Raw genomic sequence first — 20,548 nt, 5'->3', positions numbered from 1 at the left:
TCATGAATGACACAACTCCAACAGCTTTACGAAACCCTTTGGTGGTATGAAACCAGGGATCCAAGAAAGAAGGGCTTTTTCTTTGGTGTGTAATCAATCACTGCAAATGCTATGTTACTGCTTACCCACTAGTGTTAGGCCTTTTATTTCTAGTCAAATTTTAATCATGGTTGGTTGCTGCTAATTTCGACTTGTTTTCACTTACACATGCTTCTTTTTCTTTTTGTGGGTTAGTTTACATGTGCACATGCATCTGGTTTTCAATTTTTCGGGTTTAATCTACATAAAGATGCATCTTTGTTTCAATTTCTTTTGGATTTTGTGTTGAGATAAAATGGGTGGCTTTGTGGGAGTGTTGTTTTGATTGATTATAAGAGGTTTTTAGGTCAACTCTGTTTCTGAGTTTTTGCTGAGTTGTTTGGGTTCGTAAAATACTATTGCTTTAACCGTTAGCTTTGACTAATAATATAATGTGGTCTTTAGGGTTAATAAAATCCTATATAGTGCTGGTTTTAAGGAGACAAACAGGGGCAAACGCTAACTTACACTGCATTAATTAAAATTCATCAAGTTGCATAAGTTATTGTTCTACAGAACATGAAATAATGGAGAACCTAAATGTTGGATATGGTCCAGAGTCATAACTTTCAACACGATTGGGAATTTGGGAATGGTCCTAAATCGTGAATGAATTTGGGAATTTGCCTCTTTGTGTAGTATTACAATAAGCCGATACAATGAATGAAGCAACTCATTTGCATGTAAATTCCAAAAATAAAAGGTCTTGTGGAGATAGAACACAAGGGTAGCATATTCTCATTTCTCACCATCCTAGTGGACATGGAAACACAAGAGTCGCTTAGATATGATCATTTCTCACCAATGGTCCAAAATTGAATAGTATTGGTGAATAGCAGAAAATATCCTTGCAATATAACAAAATAACCAATTCTGCCATCTGTATGTTGATGCATAGCACTGTTACCATGACGCTCCATATGATCATAAGATCGTCTACACTATATTGCGCCGTATGATCCTGCTGGCGAGAGCTAAACTTCAAATTCGAACACCATGACTTGAAAAACTACACTTATATTGCTGAGATTCGAAAGCCAGAGCGAATTAGTTAACAGGTAATAGCATTGAGAAGTCCATCAACGGACAAAAAATCAATCGTCAGAAGTGGCAGCTTGCATCCTGAGCATGAAAATGTCAGGCCAGCAAATTATACAACATCGTAAGATCCCAAACTCAACAAAAGTTAGGTAAATGAAAGAAAGCAGTGCTCCGAAAGATAATCACCCGTTGGTAATTTCTTTGAGAGAAGCTATAAAGACCCCTTTTGGTGGTTGTTACTTGAACCCAAAATTCTGAACAGTTTCTGCAACAAAGCTAAAACATCGAGATCAGAGTGCACGAGGAAGAGCTAACGAAGGAGTGCACTGCACTTGTACCCAATGCACAGATAGAACCACGACAAATGATGGATGAGAAAACAGAACGATGAACACTATACAAATTAAATTAATTTTAAATATAGATTGTAATTGAGTAACCTAATATATAAAATTAACAATATTTTTATTTATCTAATTAGAAACATTATATATATATATATATATATATATATATATATATATATATATATATATATATATATATATATATATATATATATATATATATATATGCACTAAAATCTCTTTTGCAAGTACCTGCCTGCTGCGGGAAAGAGGACTCCCTTTCTGATGGAAGGTATTCAAGTACTCCCCGCATTTGTGGTCATTGCTTATATTAAACAGGTTTTGCCGAGATAACAGCTGTTAGGTAAGTCAATAATAAGCATAGCCTAAAAATGTTAACAATCTATAGAAACATTCACAGAAAGTCCTATTATCTCTTGTCCTCGGCTATAAGGAAGAACTCATTTCTAAATATCTTTGAGCCTCATCTAGTTTACCATAGCGGGTAAGGAGTCGGATCATGCAAGTGCAGTGTTCTTTGGATGCTTCAATTTTATACCTCGACATCAAATCAAAGATCCTAAAAGAATCTTCAACATACCCAGCCCTATCACATATAGATAGAACAGCTTCAAAAGTGAAGCGGTTCGGAGAGCAACCATTTGAAATCATGTCATCAAAAATATCTATTGCCTCCTGATACCATTCCTTATGCCCATAGGCCCTAATAAGAGCACTCCATGCCGTTGAACCTTTATCAGGAACCAGACTAAATACCAACTTTGCTTTATCAACATCTCCACAAATCCCATACATATCAATGACTCCAGCAGCAACATAATGGACTGATGCAAAACCCCTTTTCAACACTTGTCCATGAACTTCCTTCCCAAGCTTTAAAACTTTCAGCTCCCCACACACATGTAGCATCCTAGCCATGGTGACAGTATCCGGCTTATGCTCCGTCGTCCATGCCATTGACCTCATCACTCCAAGAGTTTCACACACACGCCCATTCTCAATGTATGAATCAATCATGGCAGTCCAAGAAACCACATTCTTCCTCTCCATTTCATCAAAAAGTTTGATGGAATACTCAATCACACCGCACTTAGAGTACAACACCATCAAAGAAGACACTATCGGCACATTAGGCAGAAGCCAATGTCTCAAAGAATAAGCATGAATCTCCTTCCCTTGCTTCAGAGCCCTCAACTGTGCACAAATGGGAAGTAAAGAGGCAACCGCAGCAGCACCTGGCCGGAACCTCTTCAACCGAATCACGGACCTCATTTGAATCTCAAGTCTCCCGGAAACCAATCCAATCCAAAAATCTCCCTTCCTCTCCATCACACTAAACAAAACTAGGCTCCCCGACCCAACATCGCCACACTTGCGATACATATCGATCAATGCTGATAGAATCGACAATTCCTTGTAATACATATTCTTCACCACAAAGCCATGTGCTTCTCTACCTAAGTTCCGTGCACCAACTTTCCCTATACCGTCAAGAATAACTGTCATTAAAAACAAATTTGGGTTTATTCCTTCCACCAACATCAACCTAGTATAGTCCAAAACTTCTTTTATCATGCCATTGCGCGCAAACCTGGCAATCATAATACTAAACTTCCATGCCTTGACGTCTCGTTTGGGAATTTTATCAAACACTTGGCGTGAGAACTCGGTTTTCCTGCGGTTGAGGTATAGCTTGTTCAGACGCGTCTCGTTGGGAGGGGCGTCATCCGAACGCGGCGGCTGCAAGGGAAGCGCGTGGTTTTGTGGCGTGGAGAGTGAGAGAGTGTGGCGCGTGGCGGAGTTTAGAATGAACGAGTGAGGGTGAAGAGAGAGAGGGAGTGAAACGGAGGATTGAATTTCAGAAGAATGTTTGAAGCATGGAGACGTCGCCGCGTTGGTTAGACGCGCGCTGAACATTGTCGCGTTTTTGGGTCAACCTTGTTAAGACCAACAATGGCTGCAAATATTTAGCCTTGTTTTGTTTGAAAAAAAAAATATATTATATATATTAGGTCAGATATTCCATGTGAAATTTTATTTTCCTAATAAACCCAATTAAAAAGAAAAAAAATTATGGATTATGGATTAAATATATTTTTTGTTTTAAGTTATTTTCAAAATTATATTTCATCTTGAAATATATATTTATCTTGTCTCTACATTTTATAAAAGTCACGTGAAATATTATTCTCAACAAATATGTAAAGATTATACTATAATTTATTATATAATTTTATTTGTCATATAGTAAATATTTTACGTGTCGTTCACTTGAAAGATATTTTACATGATTTATATAAAATAGAGGGACAAAACAATTTTTGAAAATGAAAAACATATTTAACTCATTACTTATTTTCATTTTCTTTGGAAGTTTGTTTTATAATATGCATGCTGATACTGAGGTGAAGTGGACATTTTGGCGGTGGTGAAGTGGTGCGGTAACATGTTGAGGTGGTGAGTCTTTTACTGTTATGGGTGCAATTAGTAATTGTGGGAGTACAGGAAGAAATAGCTTAGTTGTAGGAGCAGCGAGCATATTTCTTATGAAAGGCCCACAAACCCATTTCGTGTTCTTCTAGTCTCTGGTATAGAGCATTCACTCTGCAACGAACCGAACAACAATGGCTTCCAATTCGAAATCGGAGACTTTTCTACAGCGATATGGTTACGATTTGCTGTTGGCATCAATAGCTGCTTTATACGTTCTCACCGTTCCTTACACAAAGGTCGAAGAGAGTTTCAATGTTCAGGTCTCTTTCTTCTTCTTCCTCAATTTGTTTGCTTATTTTGTTTATTGTTTGATTATTTTTATTTATTTATTACTTATCTGTGTTTCTTTAAGGCAATGCACGATATTCTCTATCACCGGACTAACCTAGACAATGTGAGTTTATTTTGTGTTGTTAACTTCGTAAATTTTTTTGTTAACTTCGTAAAATTTTTTAATTAGTATATTATTGGACTCAATTGATATATATTTTTTTTTTATCGTTTCTGATAATAGTATGATCATCTGGAATTCCCTGGGGTGGTTCCTCGCACTTTCCTTGGTAATTTTTTTTTTTTCCATTTTCTGGCAATTTCTTTCAAAATATGTGTATTGTTTACTTGTTCATAAAGATTTTTCGTTTATGCTTTCACATTTAGGCTCTGTTTGTACAAATTTTTTCATAAACATTTTTAAGATAGAAAAAAATGAAATGAGTATTGAACTTCTTCACAGGCTAAGTTTAGCTCATGTCCATGTTAAAAATAAAAATTTAGAGAAACTATTTCAGAGAATTTGTATAAATTAGCTTATATTACACGTAAACTAATTTTAACTTATGGAAACACCTATTTAATTTTTTAATTTTTTAGACAAATTTTCTTGCACATAAGTTAGTTTTAGTTAATGGAGAATCTTGTCGAAGGAGACCCTTAACACTAGCCATTTATTTGTGGTTTATCATGGAAGATAATAATATTCTTATGTAGAATTAAACAAATGAGAATTAAGGACTTGTTTATACAGTTGCATTGGCTGTGTGCCTAATGAGAATGGTTCCATTTAATAATCTGAGACTGTGAATGGCATTTGCTATGAGTTGTGAACGCCATTGAAGTTTGTTTAGTTTTAGCTGTGGAAATTTAACAGTTCCGATTTTGAGTTGGATTGTTTGAAATGAGTTTTTGCAGTGGCCATGCCTTGTGAGTATAAACTGGTTTCTACTAGTGTAGATGTCTTTTTATTATAATATTATATGTTATCTGATATTGATGTTATTATTGTTATTTTGTTTTAGGTGCTTTGCTTGTGTCAATCGTTGCAGCTCCTTTTGTGTTGACTGCAAGTTTGCTTCATTTGCCAAAGTTTTATGCTCTTGTCATTGGTATCCTTCTTTCATACATGACAATCACTGCGTTATGATTTTTGTTCATCATACTTTTCCTCATTTTGGTGAATGCTGTTTATCTTTTTCCTTTTCTCTGAATTTTGCCCTCCTTTTGGTTTAAATTGAAATAGACTTGTACTGATTCCTACTGGGAAGTGCATTAAGTGTGTTTGCGAAGAAGCAATTAGTTATTAGTTTTCTGTTTGGACGCCTGGAAATTGAGTGGATGAGAAAACAAACACACTACAAGAATTTGAAGTATAAAACACTATCTATAGCTGGAAAATAGAAGCTTGAAAAGTAGTTCTGATAAAATTCTCATTTCAGAGCATAATTTTGTTAGTCTATGAGCATTTATTACAGACGAATCTGTGTGTTATATGTGCATAATTGAGTTGACATATCAAATAAATTAATTTGGAGTTCTTTGCTGAGTCTATTATCATTTGTAATCTCAAAATGCTCAAATTTCTCAAAATGCCTTCAATTGTCATTCTCACACTCTGTTTATTGAGTATGTGGTGGGAAGTACATTAATGTATCTTATTGTTGATGTCTAGTTCGAATGGCCCTAGGGTGCATCACACTATACACACTAAGATTCTTCCGACGTCAGGTATGTACCTTTGGGCTCTTTTCTATTGACCTCTTATCATGATCAATAAATAAGAGTCCAGAAAGGTTAATTTATTTATGATCTAGTGTTTATTCAACGTTCTGATATATATGTAATTGAAGTTCCAGTTTCATGACTTCTTCTATCATGCACCATTGTATAATTGGTGCATGGATGTACTAAAGTGTTTTAACTATTGATCAAGTAAAAAATTAATTCAAATGTAGAGATAATTTAGCTCAGTTTATTTGGCATGTAATATTTACAAAATTAAAATTATGAAATGTGTTTCCAAAACTTCACCAGTACTTCAATATTCTAATAATAATCTTGCTATGCAGATAAGGAATAAATTTGGGCATCAAGTAGAAGCCTTCTTTGTAATATTTACTGCTATTCAGTTTCATTTTCTGTTCTATTGTACCCGTCCACTTCCTAACATTCTTGCATTGGGCCTAGGTAAGTACTTAGCCTGCCTTGCTTCTTTATATTCCTGATAGTGTTTTTCTTGTTTTTAATGATGAAAGACAGTGTGAAAATAGATAACACCAGGGGGCAGACCCAGAATGCTGGATTTATATATGGGGAGCTTTAGCTCAGAAAGGAAGGGAATCATTGCCTTGGTCGCTATCTAATTTTAGAAAAGGGCATAATGGTTCTACAGAGAATTTTCTGTTTCAATCAAAGAAAAAATGATATATACAATATAGAATGGAATAAAGTTGAAGTGCACAACATTGTTACAATTCTAGTGGAAAGCAGAGAGAGGATAGATTCTGAGCTGAGAAAGAGAGAATTATAAACTGTAAATTCTGATAAATGTTGCCCAGGGATTATCCAGCTGTTGACTCCGCAGTTGGTTACACGACTAATGTAACTGAATCATAATAAAAAAATAATCCTAACTTAATACAAACAGAAAGATGGTAAAACCAAGGACTAACAGAGTACACTTTGATTAATCTTTGACATCACGTTGATGTACTCTAACAGGTACAAATGACCCTAATAAGAACTTTTTTTTTCAAATATGCAAAATATTGATGTGTATTTTTAAAAAATTAGATTGATTTTTCAATAATTTAATAAGAAATTTTTATAACATGACAGGGAAGTAAATTAGAAGGACAGTGAGAAAATTCTATAAATTACTAAAGACAACTTTTCAATTAATTCAGTGAATTTTTTATTTTGTACCCTATTCTAATTTTCTGTCTTACATATAGAATTTTTATGAAGGATTTTTCTTGCTTGCTAGTCATGTCATGGTGCTTGACTTTCTCTGGATTTACTTTTGCAGTGAATTTGGCATATGGATACTGGTTTGAAGGACGCGTTTATGCAGCTCTAAACTCTCTGGTATGTATACTGTTGTTTTTATAAGGTTCATCTCTATACAATATTTTTCTTTTGAATATTATGAGCTCCACTGTATTATTTTTTCCAGTTTTTATCATATACATCTTTTGCCATGCTAGATGCCAGAATCATTTTCTTGAACCAGTCTCACTGTAAAATTGCTCTTTTCAAAGAGAAAATTTCAACTTCTCTTGTTATCAAGTTTGCAAAAAGAGTTTTATTTATTTTTGTATTTTTATTTTTTATTAAACGGACCAATTACATAGATGTTATTTCTTTATGAACCTATTATGGGCCTAATAATGGATTTTGAACCTATTATGTTATTATGAGGGGATTTCTTATTTCTCGTTTGTATGTGTATGAGAATGTGTTGCTCATGTAATAACACATGGAAATTCCATGGACATGTATGTTTGTCATTTTTTGATTAAAAGAAACAAGTTAAGTGCCCTTGATTATTTTTGTTATGGATCTCTTTCTTATAATTTGATAAAAGAGTTTTGGAATTAATTTCTTCAGCATATAAATATATGCAAATTCTTAGCCCAAACTTTTTACAGGAAAGGGAAAATAGAAAGAAAGGAGTGAAGGAACAGTTAAGGTGAGAATGAGATGTTCTTGGTCCATTTTGACCAGAGTAGAGGGAAGCATACACTTTATCAACAATTTTATAATATTTTTATGGTTGGTAAAAGTGAATGTACATGGGTCTTACATTTTTCTAAAAATAAGGCAACAAATATCTTGTGAGAATATATTTATGTATGCTATTCTTTCCCTAATCAACTTTGAGAGAAAAAAATCGTGTTGCTGAAGACGGAGGGTTGTTAGAGCAGTACAAGTTGTGGTGAGAAGACAGTAGCGCAGTGGCAGTGGTGTGTGATTAGGGTTGAGGGGTAATTGATAATGAATGATCTATGATGTCTCTATATGTTCCATTTCAAGAATGAAACAAAACCCACGTCCCTCCTTCTCTCTAAATGCATATTTAGCTGAAACATGAGAATTATCAGTGATTATAACCCTCCACAAAGTTTATGCAAATTCTGGAAACATGCTTTGATTCAAGTGATCAAGCTTTTATGATATGTTAAATAGCTCATTTATTATTTACATTATTTATGTTATTATTATTTAGGACCATTTTTGTTTCCACTGTTTATGAAATTAACTCATTTTATGAAAATGGTAATATATTTTTTCATATTATTACTAGTTTAATTTATCATCTTTTCATGTATGCATTCACGCACAGTGGAACAGGAGGGAATGTAATCCTTTTACCATTGATTTTTGATGCCTAGAATATTTTCTCTGGCTGCCCCTTTTAATTCTAAATATTACTTTATGCTTGATATACTTTGCCTTGTCTAAGAATAATCTCTTTGCACTTTCGGATTATCAGATCTTTGCTACAACTGTATTCAGATGTGACATGCTGTTACTTCTTTGTTCCATTGGGATGCAACTTCTTTTGGTATGTTGGCTTTTGCTTTTTTTCTCCTTAAATGCTTGAGCTACTGATATAGATCTTGTCAAGTTTCCATTGTGCTTAACCTCCATGTAAGAGATATCGGTCAATTTTTTAAATTTGTTTGGTTTGAAGGATATCCAATGAGTTATGATGCTTCATGTTACTTATACAGTTGTTTTTATGTCAAACTTTCTTCTATATATTTAAAAAAAAGGAAGGAAAAAGTCTGGCTATGTTCATTATTTTCTGTTGCATCCTAGTCTTTGTCTTGCTTTTCATAATGCTTTAAATTTAACAACTGAAGAAAATATTTCCATGGTATTGGGATAGAGATAAGAACAATTTATAATATATAAGTGAGTGCAAATTTTACTTTACAATCTAGTTTTGTAGGATTGAATTAGGCTTAAAGTTCACTTCTTAACACATTATCTCTGAACTTCTAATGTCAATATCTTGATAATGAAACAATCTCATTTCCTCTAAAAATAGAGAACAAATTCTATTGATTTATATTTTTTATGTCACTTTAATATATACATAATATATGTCTTAAAATTGCTCTCTAAATTTATGGGCCTAATAGTTAGTTGGAAATAGATATAAGAATTAATTAATAGTTAGGAAATATTGAGTAGCATTGGATGAAATAGAGCAAATAATGGGAAGCAGATTCCTTAATTACTAATAGTTAGGAATGTAATCCATGAGTTGTCCTGGCAACAGCTCTAATATTGATGTCAACATTTCCAAGCACAATTTAAATTAAATCTGATTTGGATTTTTATCTTATTAAGTATTTCAATTTTAAGGCTTCCAATTTGTGAGGAATTCTGTTGCTTTTTCACTGTCTTAAAGGTTATTTCATAATCAGCAAGGTGTTTGAAATGTTCACTTGGGTCACCATATAATTCCTATGTTGGGAAATGCCTTAATTGTAGTCACTCCCGGCCTGCCTTATTTGTGGCCTCTTTGGGCTGCCGTAGCTGCAGCCTTGGGATGTACTTAATCCCACATTTACTAGAGATTACTTAAATATAGCTTATAAAGCTTGTACAGCTCTAACCTTATTAGCCTTTTTTGTAGAGTGAAGTTAGGTTCTTCTGAGTCCAGTCTGCAATACATTATTTAATGTTCATTTAACATTTAATTACTTAACTTAATTGGTTAACCATGCTTCGGTTATCAATGTTTTTGAGAACAGTGTTTATTATATTTGGCATTTGAAGTTAATTGTTCTGTTTGATGAATTTTCTATCCTCTTTTTCTGACCTTGCTATTTTGGTTGAGTTATTATAAAATTGAAATTTTCATTTTGACAATTCCAATCTCATGGTAACATGATCATGGTTTGTGTCTAATAAAATTCGTCTCTTGAAGGGAAGACAAAACAAATTTCAGTATGGGGTGCTCTGAAACACTGCACTGGGATGGCCCTCTCCTGCATAGGTTGGTGACGTACATTTTTTTATTTTAAATTTAACATGTAACTTAAATAAAAATAAAATTATGAATGCTAGGATGCTGTGCGGTTAAAATTTGATTCTAACATTATGGTCTTCTGAATACAGGTCTAACCATATTAGTTGATTCAGTTATGTGGAAACGATTATTGTGGCCTGAATTTGAAGTCTTTTGGTTTAATTCTGTACTAAACAAAAGCTCTGAATGGGGAGTATCCTTCACCAAGTTTATTCAATATGGGAAATATATGTTTATACATATTTCATGACCAGGGTATTTTCAATTTTCTTCTGCTTCTGTTTGGTTTGAAAAACCATTTTTTGTTTTCAGGAATAATTACAAAATGGTCACCTTGTTTTCACTTTCTTTTCTTTTTGGAAAGATTTGTTTCTACAGGAAAAATGAGAACAAAAGCCCATTTTCACTATTTCTTGCATAAAACATTTTTACCAAGAAGGCCTTTTTTTCTATCTTCTATATGAGATGGAGGAATTTGGTGTATAGGGATTAGGGTTTGGATGTTTGGATGTTCAGTGGCTAATGCTTTTGATGTTCATTGATCATTGTGAATTTTCTCTGTTTTTTCCTTGGGACAACGCATAATGAGTTCATCATCACATAAAATCTGCATGCTGTTTGCTTCCTTTGATAACACTGTCTCATTTGTAGTTCATAAATTATTACGTTCCTTGACAATTATTGTTAGACAAATGCTTTCCATTGGTACTTCACTTCAGCTCTTCCTCGTTCACTACTTGCTGCATATCCACTTTCACTGGTAAGTCTTGGATTGTCCAATATCCTCTAATGATTGAATTTTTACTTATGTAGATTTTAAGCTTGACATAGTGGTTTCTTCTACTTTCATTGTTATGTTAAGGAAAATGCTTTTAATTATTTTTCAATTAGTTTGTTGATGCAGAATGGAACAATGTTGATTATATTTAGTTTTTTATGTTATTCTCATAAAGGCTAATTTTTTCTTTTATTTGAGAGATTTCTATTTTAGGGATTTTATCTCCAAGTTACTTGTTCTTAACTAAGTATTGTCTTTTTAAAATTTCTTATTTAATTTTGTTAGATTAGGATTTAACATTTTAGGAAATTAATATTTCATTTGTATATAGCTAGGATTTTATATATAACTTAGATTTTAATTATCTTTGGGTTATAATATCTTCTGAGTTTCTTATGTTACTTGGAACAATATTGAGATTTTATTTTCTTTAGTTTAGAGAATATTTGAAACCCAATCAGAGGTAGCCTTAAAAGAGTGCTTTAGGTGTGTAAAAAAGAATGACTACAATTGTATGATTGCTACACACATTAAATCTTTATTTATAATCATAGGAAAATAAGAATACATGAAGAAAATCTGACAAATATCCTAATTACAAGTTTCCCTATTTACAGATATCACTCGCCCTTCAGAAAAGACCACTTTTTCTACCTTCCTCAAATTGAAACAATAAAAAGAAAAAAAATTGGGAAAAGAAAAAGAAGAAAGCCTCTCTTACATCCTAATTTGAGTTTCTTGACATGCTGTTCTTGTTTGCAGTTTGGCCTTTTTTTAGACAGAAGGGTACGATCTTTCACTTTTCCAGTTCTTGCCTTCATTTTGCTTTATTCTAAGCTTCCTCACAAGGTACTATAATTGTAACGAGAAATCTGATGCTTAATTTGTCTGTCTTAAACCCGATGCATGTATTCAGTGTTATTCCGACTGATATTGCAGGAGCTTCGTTTTATCATTAGTTCAGTTCCAATATTTAATGTCTCCGCTTCAATTGCTTCTAACAGAATGTAAGTTCTCTTTATGAGCATTATACATGTCTTTAAAATTGAATTGGGTTCTATTTTTATTTTCTAAACTTATTGCATTGAATAGCTAGCAATTGCTAGAATATATTGGAGCAAGTTATTCCAATTTACAAAGCATCTTCCTCACTCCTCTCTATATATGTTGGTTCTTTGGGACTAGGCTTGGTATATCGCTCTATGTAGCATGAGTTCAGACACTACATGGCGAAAGTGTATGTTTTGAGCCGTGTTTGTGCTTCACAGATAGTCCTTCAACAATACAATATCGGTAGTGTTCGAATCATACAATATAGATATTTATTCATTTTTTTAGCTACCAAGTGAATGTAACAAGACAAGTAACATCATTGAATGATCCAAAAGAATTTGACATTTCGATGGCACTTATAACATTAGGTGGGTTGAGGTCATCTATGTGTGAAATTTCATTTTGCATATAGGTAATTTAGTTTCAAATTCAACACGAGTCTGATAATTACAGAAGTCAGAATCATATCTTTAAATGTTGTGACAACCAGACACCATTACATTGGAAATAGGCTCGAGATATTTTAGAAGAAAGAGTGATGTTAAATACTAAACCAGTAGACACACCAATGAATTGAAGTGTCAAACTAGTACTAGACTAGGGAGAACCTTATATCCTATGATATACAGAGGGTTAGTTGGTAAGCTAAATTATCTCAATGTGACTTGTCATGACATTGCCTTTGCAATGAGTGAAGCAAGTCGTTTTTCTTTTAATTCTCTTTGTCAAGATGTAGTTGTATGTATCCTAAGATATAATTAGAATGACCTTAGAAAATGCCTTATTTATGAAGATAAGAGGACTATTCAAACTGTAGGGCATTTTGAAGCTAACTGAGCAAGCTCACTTAGTGATAGACAGTCTACTTCAAGATATTCCGTTCTTGTTTGTTGGAGGTAATTTAATATCTTGTGACAAGCGGACACCATTATATATTGCCTATTCTTGTCTTTCATGAAAGAGTCAAACATATTGAGATAGATTATCATTTCAGAAGGAAAAACTTAGGCTTGGAGATATCACTACTAGATCTGTCAACTCTGGTGACTGACATATTCACTATCTCTCTAAGAGGAGCAAGGATCAATCACATTCTTAGCAAGTTGAGCACATATGACATATATGCTATGAAGTTGTGGCACGGCCTTTGAGCCACACACTTCCCACTTCGAAAGTGGACACGGATTCGCAATGGAAGCGTGCACGATGCGGTTGCTGCAACATAATAATGTAACATTATTATGATCATTGTCGTCTAGCCATTTTTGTAGAGAAAAAAGTTAACTAGATACAAAACTCGAATTCTGAAACCAAAGGAGAATAGGAAAGAGAAAATTTAGAATGCAGCACAGGTGGTCAATTTTTCTATGCAAGACAAACTGTTGAAGCTACTGCAGTTTGGGAGTTGAGTGCCAAAAGTTTGTGTTCAATATATTAGTAAATCACATGGCTTTTCTTATCTGTGTACCTTGTTGATGAGATTGGTTGAAGAATGAAAGGAGGAGTCCTAAACAGAATCAGAAATGCAGGGTAGATTTGAAGCGTGATGATTGAGCTGAACTGTATTTACATTCTATAAACAGAGATGAAAGTTTCAGATGTTTCACTCTTTCAATAGTTGTACCTGTTTTTTTGGTTTCTTATCCTTTTCAGTTGCTAATCTTCTACAAATTTTTCAGTTACAACAATAGGAAAAAGATGATTTGGAACTTGCTTTTCCTCACTTTATTGGCATTACTTTTAGTGAGGTTGGTTCACTAGTCATTTGTTTCATTGGTAGTGGGTATATAATTTTTTGTACTCATTGTCTATCTTACAGTCTTGCAGGCACCATCACAAGTTTCATGGCATCATACTGGAACTATCCTAGTGGATATGCCTTAAAAGAATTGCATGGAATTGGTGAGTAGACGAGTCTTGAAATATCCATGCCTTGGCTGTGAAGTACTTTACTGGAATTTGCCTAGAGAAAAACTTGTTCCTTGTTTGACCTTTGATTTGGTAATATAGAATTGTATATGTTTTGAATGAATTGTGTACCACACAACATGTATTTATAGCATAATACAGAATCAATTATAATAAATACACCTAATAATTAGGAATCAATTATCTTAACTTCCCAGGTTATGTAATGCCTAATTCCCTAGAAATTAGTAACAATTGATTCTATTTTAATACTCCTCCTCAAGCTGGAACATATATGTCATATGTACCAATCTTGTTACAAATGTACTTAACCGCTCAGAGTGTGAGGTAGTTGGGTTGAAACACGGTCTATTGGGTTGGAGCACAGTATACCGGGTTGAGGGGCACACAGTGGCTGCAGGTTCTGTTTACCGGAAAAACAGGAAAAGAAAAGAAAAGAGAAACCAGATCTCGAACCTAAACTACTAATACCTTATAGAATTGTATATGTTTTGGATGATTGTGTCTAATGCAAATTACATACCATGTATTTATAGCATAATACAAAATCAATTATAACACTGATTTTACTCTAACACATTCCGCTTCAAGTTAGAGCATATATGTCATGTACCAAGCTATGTTACAAATGTACTCAATTGCACTGCCAGGCTGTGAGGTAGTCGGGTTGAAGCACAGTCCGCCAGGTTGAAGCACAGTCCGCCAGGTTGGAGCACTGTTTGCCAGGTTGGAGCACGGTGTGTCAGGTTGACGGGCACACAGTGGCTGGAGGTACTGTTCACACGAAAAAAAGAGAAAAGGAAAAGAGAAACCAGATCTCGAACCTAAACTATATAGAATTGTATATGTTCTGAATGAATTGTGTCTAATGCAGACTACACACCATGTATTTATAGCATAATACAAAATCAATTATAATAAATACACCTAATAATTAGGAATCAATAATCCTAATTTCCCATATAATGTTACGCTCCTAATTCCTTAGAAATCTGTAACTGCTGGTTTTATTCTAACAGGTAAAATATTGTAGTTGTAGTTTCTATTTTTCACAATTAACAATGGAAAGTTTTGTTAAAAGTTGTTAATATTGTTGGATTATAGGATCTCATTGGATTCACTTGAAAGAATTAATATGTAAGAAATAAGATTTTATTCAATTGGTACATTTGAAACAGTACATCAACTTTTATATATATAGAGAACTCAAACCCTAAAGTAATAATTACATGAGATCTCTAGAACCTTTTAACGACTTCTAACAACTCCTAACAACTTCTAGTAACACATCTAATATTCTGCCAACAACTTTTAGTATTGCATTTAATATCCATCTAACAACATATTCTAAATATCGTTTTCTTAATATGGGTAACTGAGCTTCATATTTTGGTCACAGTTTATTGTTCTAAAAATTATTCACTGTACTGTTCATTTTGTATGATGTTAAAGTTATGATTATGTAAATATGGAAAAATTGTATTGCTTAAATTTGGGGATTATGTTACGTACTTCTTTTTTAACCTAATTGTATAGTACTAGTAAATATGGAGAATCATATGTGTGATCCGACACACAATTCCAGTATGTACACTTGTATGTGACATTTCTAGATTAAATTAAGTGATGTGAGGTGCTTTATTTAGACTTTTTCTCTTACCAGTACTCCAAAAAAAAAATAATGATCTCTATCCCAATTTTCAAAAGGATATTTAGAATAAATTGTATGGTTCTTTGGTCTGGGGTTTGAGCAAAATATTTAACATTTCTAGTGACAATAAATATGCCTACTCTGGGTGTTTGGATCATGAGTTATTTTCTGGTAATTTATTTATGGACCAAGAAGCAATACTGGTTGGCTCTCATCCTTCTCACTCTCTCAAGGAAAATACAAAGGCTGTGTTTGTAATGCTTACTGTGATAACCAAAAGATACATTTCCCAGTCCTGTTTTCTAGGGTATGAATTAGCACAATTATGTAGAATGTCACTATAAGAAAATAGCCATTCTAAAGACATCATAACTTGTTTTGTCAATCCAAATGCTCGACAAACAAATATTCACCAAGTCTTGTTAGAGTTCCTTGGCACTTGACAAGTTGTTGCGTGTTATCTTCTTAAACTACCTCTTGTCGCATATAAGCTAATGCTCTATCCTGACGAGGTGTGTTAGAAACTAATTTTTTCTACATTCAAAGTATCATGTGAGCATATTTTTCTGGTGTTTGGTTGATGTAACACGATTTGTTTTCATATATACAATTGCTTTTCTTGCTCATAACTCCTTTCATCTTAATTAGAAGTCAAACGAGCAGTCGTGGAGATTTAAAATAACTCCAATCCAGAAAACCCCCTCATTTAAATTATAAAAAAAGGAAATTTCAACAAAAGATGAACAATTGAATGTTACATGGATGATAGTGTAACAAGCTTCTTGTTTTTGTTCTTGTCATACTGCTCTTTGTCATTACTTATGATGTGTGTCGATTTTTTTAATTGTTGCAGATTTTCATCATGAAACAAATGAAGAGTGGGTGCACATTGATACATTTTCAGCCATGAATGGGATATCTCGCTTTTGTGAAAGTGATTTGCCATGGAGGTATAACTTGTTTCTTTTCTTTGCACTGTACTAATAATGCATCTAGTTAATTGCATGGATCCTATTAAAGATATTATGTAATACGAAATATTGCATAGCATTAATTTTATTTAGGGATTACGTTTTATATTTTTTTTGTTTCCTTTCATTGTGTAGTTCTATTCCTTTTAAATAGAGAATCATGTGTGTCTCATAACACAATTGCTGTAAATGTTTCTATATGTAGCACATGGGAGTTGGTTCCCTTACCTCCCATGAAGACTGTTGTTGGTTGTAATTAGGTGTATACTCTGAAGGTTGGACTAGATGGCAATATTGATTAGCACAAAACTTGCTTTGTGGCTTAGTGCTATACTTATATCTTTGTAAACAACATCTTTTCCCTGTTGCCAAACAACTATCGTGCATCTATTTCTTGCAATGGTAGGCATCTATTACATAAGGATTCCTTCTTACACGGAGAGTTGGTAGAAGATGTTTACATGTAACAACCTCTGTGTTTCATCAGCTCTGGTGGATCTCACCTTGTATGCCACTTTTGTCACCCTCTATATGAATTGAAAGAGTCTCCCAATACCTGGTTTGATCGCTTTAGCTCTACCTTAGTCCATTTTGGTATGAGTTGTTGTAGATTAATTATTCTGCTTTTCCAAACATTCTTTGCCTGATTGTGAATGTTGATAACAGCATCATAGATGATGACGTTGTCATTTCCTTGAGAAAATATGCATTGGACATCTTTACTAAGACTAGTATGCTTGATTGTCATCCAAGTGATACTGATGCGGACCCCGATATCAAGCTGCTTCTAGATCTTGAAACTGTAATCCAGTATGTGAAATGTAATTTCTTGTTGCGTAGGCATGTAATGGATGGAGGCCTTGATAACGTTGCTGAAGTATGTAGACATTTAGTTGACTGCAGGTTTTTTCTGAGCATAGTGAGAATGATTAGTGAATGTGTTTCTCATTGCACTAATGAAAACACAATGGACCTTGATCTATTTTTCCTTATCCTCACCATTTCAAGTTTATTAGTTAGCACCTTATGTATAGTTGAAATGAGCCATCATTGTTGTTCTAGGGTTTTCATTTTTAAACATTTAATTGGGAGTGCCTTCTATGCTATTTGTTGCTGTAAGAAGTCCAATTCTGGATTAGAATGTTAAGAGGGGGACTCCTCCTAACATTCATTAACTCATGATGATTATGCAGATTTTTGTTTGTAATGGTGTTGACATGATCTATGATGCTCACATGGAAAATTGTGGAAATACTAGACATACATATGACTAAATATGAATGAAATACCTAGTCACGGGGGAAGATTTAAGTGTTAATAATTTCATTATAGCTTTGTTGATTGCTTGCAATTTGCGATGACCAAACTGTTTTGCTTCCCAACTATTTTCGAACTCTAAGTTGCTTATCTTGAATTCTTGCTGCAGGTATTCTAAAGAAGAACAAATTAGTTTGGAAGAATTTCAACAGAGAAATTTTACTTTCCTTATAAAGTGAGTTATATATTAACAGATTGCTATATTACTTCCAGTACTTTACTAGACAAACATAAAGTGTATGGCACATGATATCTTATGACGAGAGATCCTACAAAGTGTTGCAAAAGATAGTAGTGTCAGGGGAGCAAGTTTGTCAAATAAAATTGATGAACTTGATACATTAGATCCCCATGAAGAGTATGTGTGTTGTCAAGGACTTCAGCATATGCTATGTTCATAATGGTCATTGCCATGAACAAACTATCCTTGAAGCTTTTGTTATAATTTGAAGACATGTTAATAGTTGTATATTACATCTAGATTACACCTCGTGTATCATGTCCTTTGGCTTGAAAATCCCAGCAACACTGCTGAAATTTATTTTTTTTATTACAAGAGCGTTTCAGCATGGATTGGAATCTGTAACACTTGGTCATGGAAATATTGATACCCTGTTATGGACCTACTATCCCAAAAGCTTAAGCTATCATGTGAAGATGCATGAATGATTTTGTATTACATCTTTCAGAGACATAATATTTAACACTAGGCACTTAGATGAATAAATTTTATTGATGACTTCGGTCATATTTAACATTAGGCACTGGGAGGAATGAAATGAACATTTCATTTGGAAATCTTGAACTGGAAGTTTATACAGGATTTCAGTGCATTGGCTGATTGAAAGAATTTTTCCATTTTATATGACCTCCTTCTTGATCTTTTAACAGTGAACATCCTGTGATCAATGGATTCAAGTGCCTATTTACTGAAGATGGGTTCTCAAGAGTCCGCTTGAAATCTGGCTTTCCACCAATTTCACTGGTTGGTAGTTGCTATTAGTATTCGCAGCCAGCTCAAACAATGAATGCTTTGTTCATTCCTGAATTATTGATCCTAGTTTTCACCCTTTGCAGGTAAAAGAGCCTAAAGTTTATGTCCATGGAAGTTTAGGAAATCAGAATATTGTCAGCCAAAATTTGTCTGGCTGTTCATAATTTGTCTGGTAGTATAGTTTGTTTGAGATTGACAGGTTTGAAGGGTGTGGTATCCTTTTTGACCTTTTTTCTCTTAGTTACCTAAGAGGAAGAGTGGGGAGCAAGTTTGACTAAAGTTGGTATTGTGATCCGTTCTAACTGTTGTGTTTTTTTCAGCACTAATGAGAATGTACATACGGGTATAATATTTTTCTTGTAGCATTTCAAACATTGGTTCCTCTGAGGTAGCTATATCTGATTTTTCATTTACAGTAGATCATACTGGTTCAACAGTCTGATATGGAATTACTTGAAAACCTTTTTGGCTTAAGTTAATGCAGTTAAATATTATTTAAGGAAGTATAATTTGGATTGAAGTCTAGTAGCTCCTTTTCCAATTAGAAAGCATTATGCATTTTGGTTATTGCTAAAGCAAATAAAAAGCCCTTTGCATGTACATATAGATCCTATGGGCATTCAATGTTCTAAGCTACTTTTTTCTTTTAAGATACTGAGATCCTTTCAAGGGGTTGATCTCTTCTAACAGATTATTTTTGTAAAATATTTCAATAGAGAATTATTGTTTTCTGTTTACAGTGACCATGTGATGGGCATTAATTTGTTTATTCGTCTCAGAAAATTCATGATGCTAATTAAATTAAATTCTGTTTAGCTTTTAAATGAATGTATTAATCTAGCTTTTAAATGAGACTGGTTAACAAAGCATTTCTTATTATTAAAGTAAATGACAAATAACTTTCGAAAGCATTCGCTGCCACAAAAACATTTTCATTAGTAACATAATTATGCATACTGCTAATTATTAAAATATACTTTAGTCTTAAGCCTTTTATTTCTTTCCTTTGTCTTTGGAAATATTTCTTTAAATAAGTGAAAATAACCAGTAAGTTAAATTAAACTTCAAAATTACAATCCATTTAAAATATAAATTATTTACCATTTATTTTAACACTTCTCTTTATATGATTATTTTAATTTGATAGTAATATAATTAACATAACTCAATGCTTACATATAAAATGGGAATTATCAAAAAGTAATTATTAAAAAAAAAAAGTGATCTCAGCTTAAAGGCGTTTTGGTTTAACAAGGAAGATAAAGATAAATAAGCAAAAGAAAGAAAAATAAATAAATAAGGTAAAAAATTTCTCAACATTGGTGAATTTGTTTTTTTGTAAATCTAACGGTTAAAAAGTTTTCCTTCCTGATGCTAGGGTTTCACACCCAGTTTTACCCAACTCTGTCATTATTAAATTTATAAGTATATTATAGTTAAACTTGTAATAAATAAAATATATTTAAATATATAAATTTTTTCAATTAAAATAGTTATTTCATTAATTTTATCTTTAAATGATTGTTTTTTATTTATATCTTTTTTTTTAAATTTAA

The 20,548-nt window shown here is 33.1% G+C and overlaps 2 protein-coding genes across 9 annotated transcripts; one reads left to right on the top strand and one right to left on the bottom strand.

The window, feature by feature from the left end:
- Positions 1–230: 230 nt before the first annotated feature.
- On the bottom strand, positions 231–3,536 carry LOC106772978 (pentatricopeptide repeat-containing protein At1g71460, chloroplastic). 5 transcript variants are annotated; one of them, XM_022786172.1, is made up of 3 exons: positions 1,719–3,536; positions 1,306–1,445; positions 231–1,200 (listed from the first exon to the last, which is right to left on the bottom strand). In XM_022786172.1, the coding sequence occupies exon 1, from the start codon at positions 3,402–3,404 to the stop codon at positions 1,914–1,916; it is 1,491 nt and encodes a 496-aa protein (XP_022641893.1). In that variant the 5' UTR covers positions 3,405–3,536; the 3' UTR covers positions 231–1,200; positions 1,306–1,445; positions 1,719–1,913. The 5 variants fall into 5 exon arrangements, with proteins under 5 accessions (XP_022641893.1, XP_022641894.1, XP_022641891.1 ...); XM_022786173.1 differs by having other exon boundaries at positions 1,306–1,384; XM_022786170.1 differs by having other exon boundaries at positions 231–1,445.
- A 304-nt stretch (positions 3,537–3,840) lies between these two features.
- LOC106774197 (dol-P-Man:Man(7)GlcNAc(2)-PP-Dol alpha-1,6-mannosyltransferase) lies at positions 3,841–19,379 on the top strand. Of its 4 annotated transcripts, none has more exons than XR_002669590.1 (19): positions 3,841–4,240; positions 4,333–4,374; positions 4,495–4,540; positions 5,276–5,362; positions 5,926–5,981; positions 6,323–6,440; positions 7,282–7,340; positions 8,749–8,820; positions 10,203–10,266; positions 10,389–10,492; positions 10,988–11,059; positions 11,840–11,926; positions 12,017–12,084; positions 13,810–13,878; positions 13,950–14,032; positions 16,564–16,660; positions 17,088–17,187; positions 18,108–18,173; positions 18,890–18,966. XR_002669590.1 is itself a non-coding variant. In XM_014661099.2 (19 exons), the coding sequence occupies exons 1-19, from the start codon at positions 4,112–4,114 to the stop codon at positions 19,154–19,156; spliced, it is 1,494 nt and encodes a 497-aa protein (XP_014516585.1). In that variant the 5' UTR covers positions 3,855–4,111; the 3' UTR covers positions 19,157–19,379. The 4 variants fall into 4 exon arrangements, 1 of the variants encoding a protein (XP_014516585.1); XR_002669589.1 differs by having other exon boundaries at positions 17,088–17,240; positions 18,890–18,963; XM_014661099.2 differs by lacking the exon at positions 17,088–17,187 and adding an exon at positions 19,076–19,379 and having other exon boundaries at positions 3,855–4,240; positions 18,890–18,983.
- The last annotated feature ends 1,169 nt before the right edge of the window (positions 19,380–20,548 follow it).

Source organism: Vigna radiata, chromosome 9, assembly GCF_000741045.1.
Source record: "Vigna radiata var. radiata cultivar VC1973A chromosome 9, Vradiata_ver6, whole genome shotgun sequence".
In the NCBI taxonomy this organism is placed as follows: domain Eukaryota; kingdom Viridiplantae; phylum Streptophyta; class Magnoliopsida; order Fabales; family Fabaceae; genus Vigna; species Vigna radiata.
This window is presented reverse-complemented; position numbering and strand designations above follow the sequence as displayed.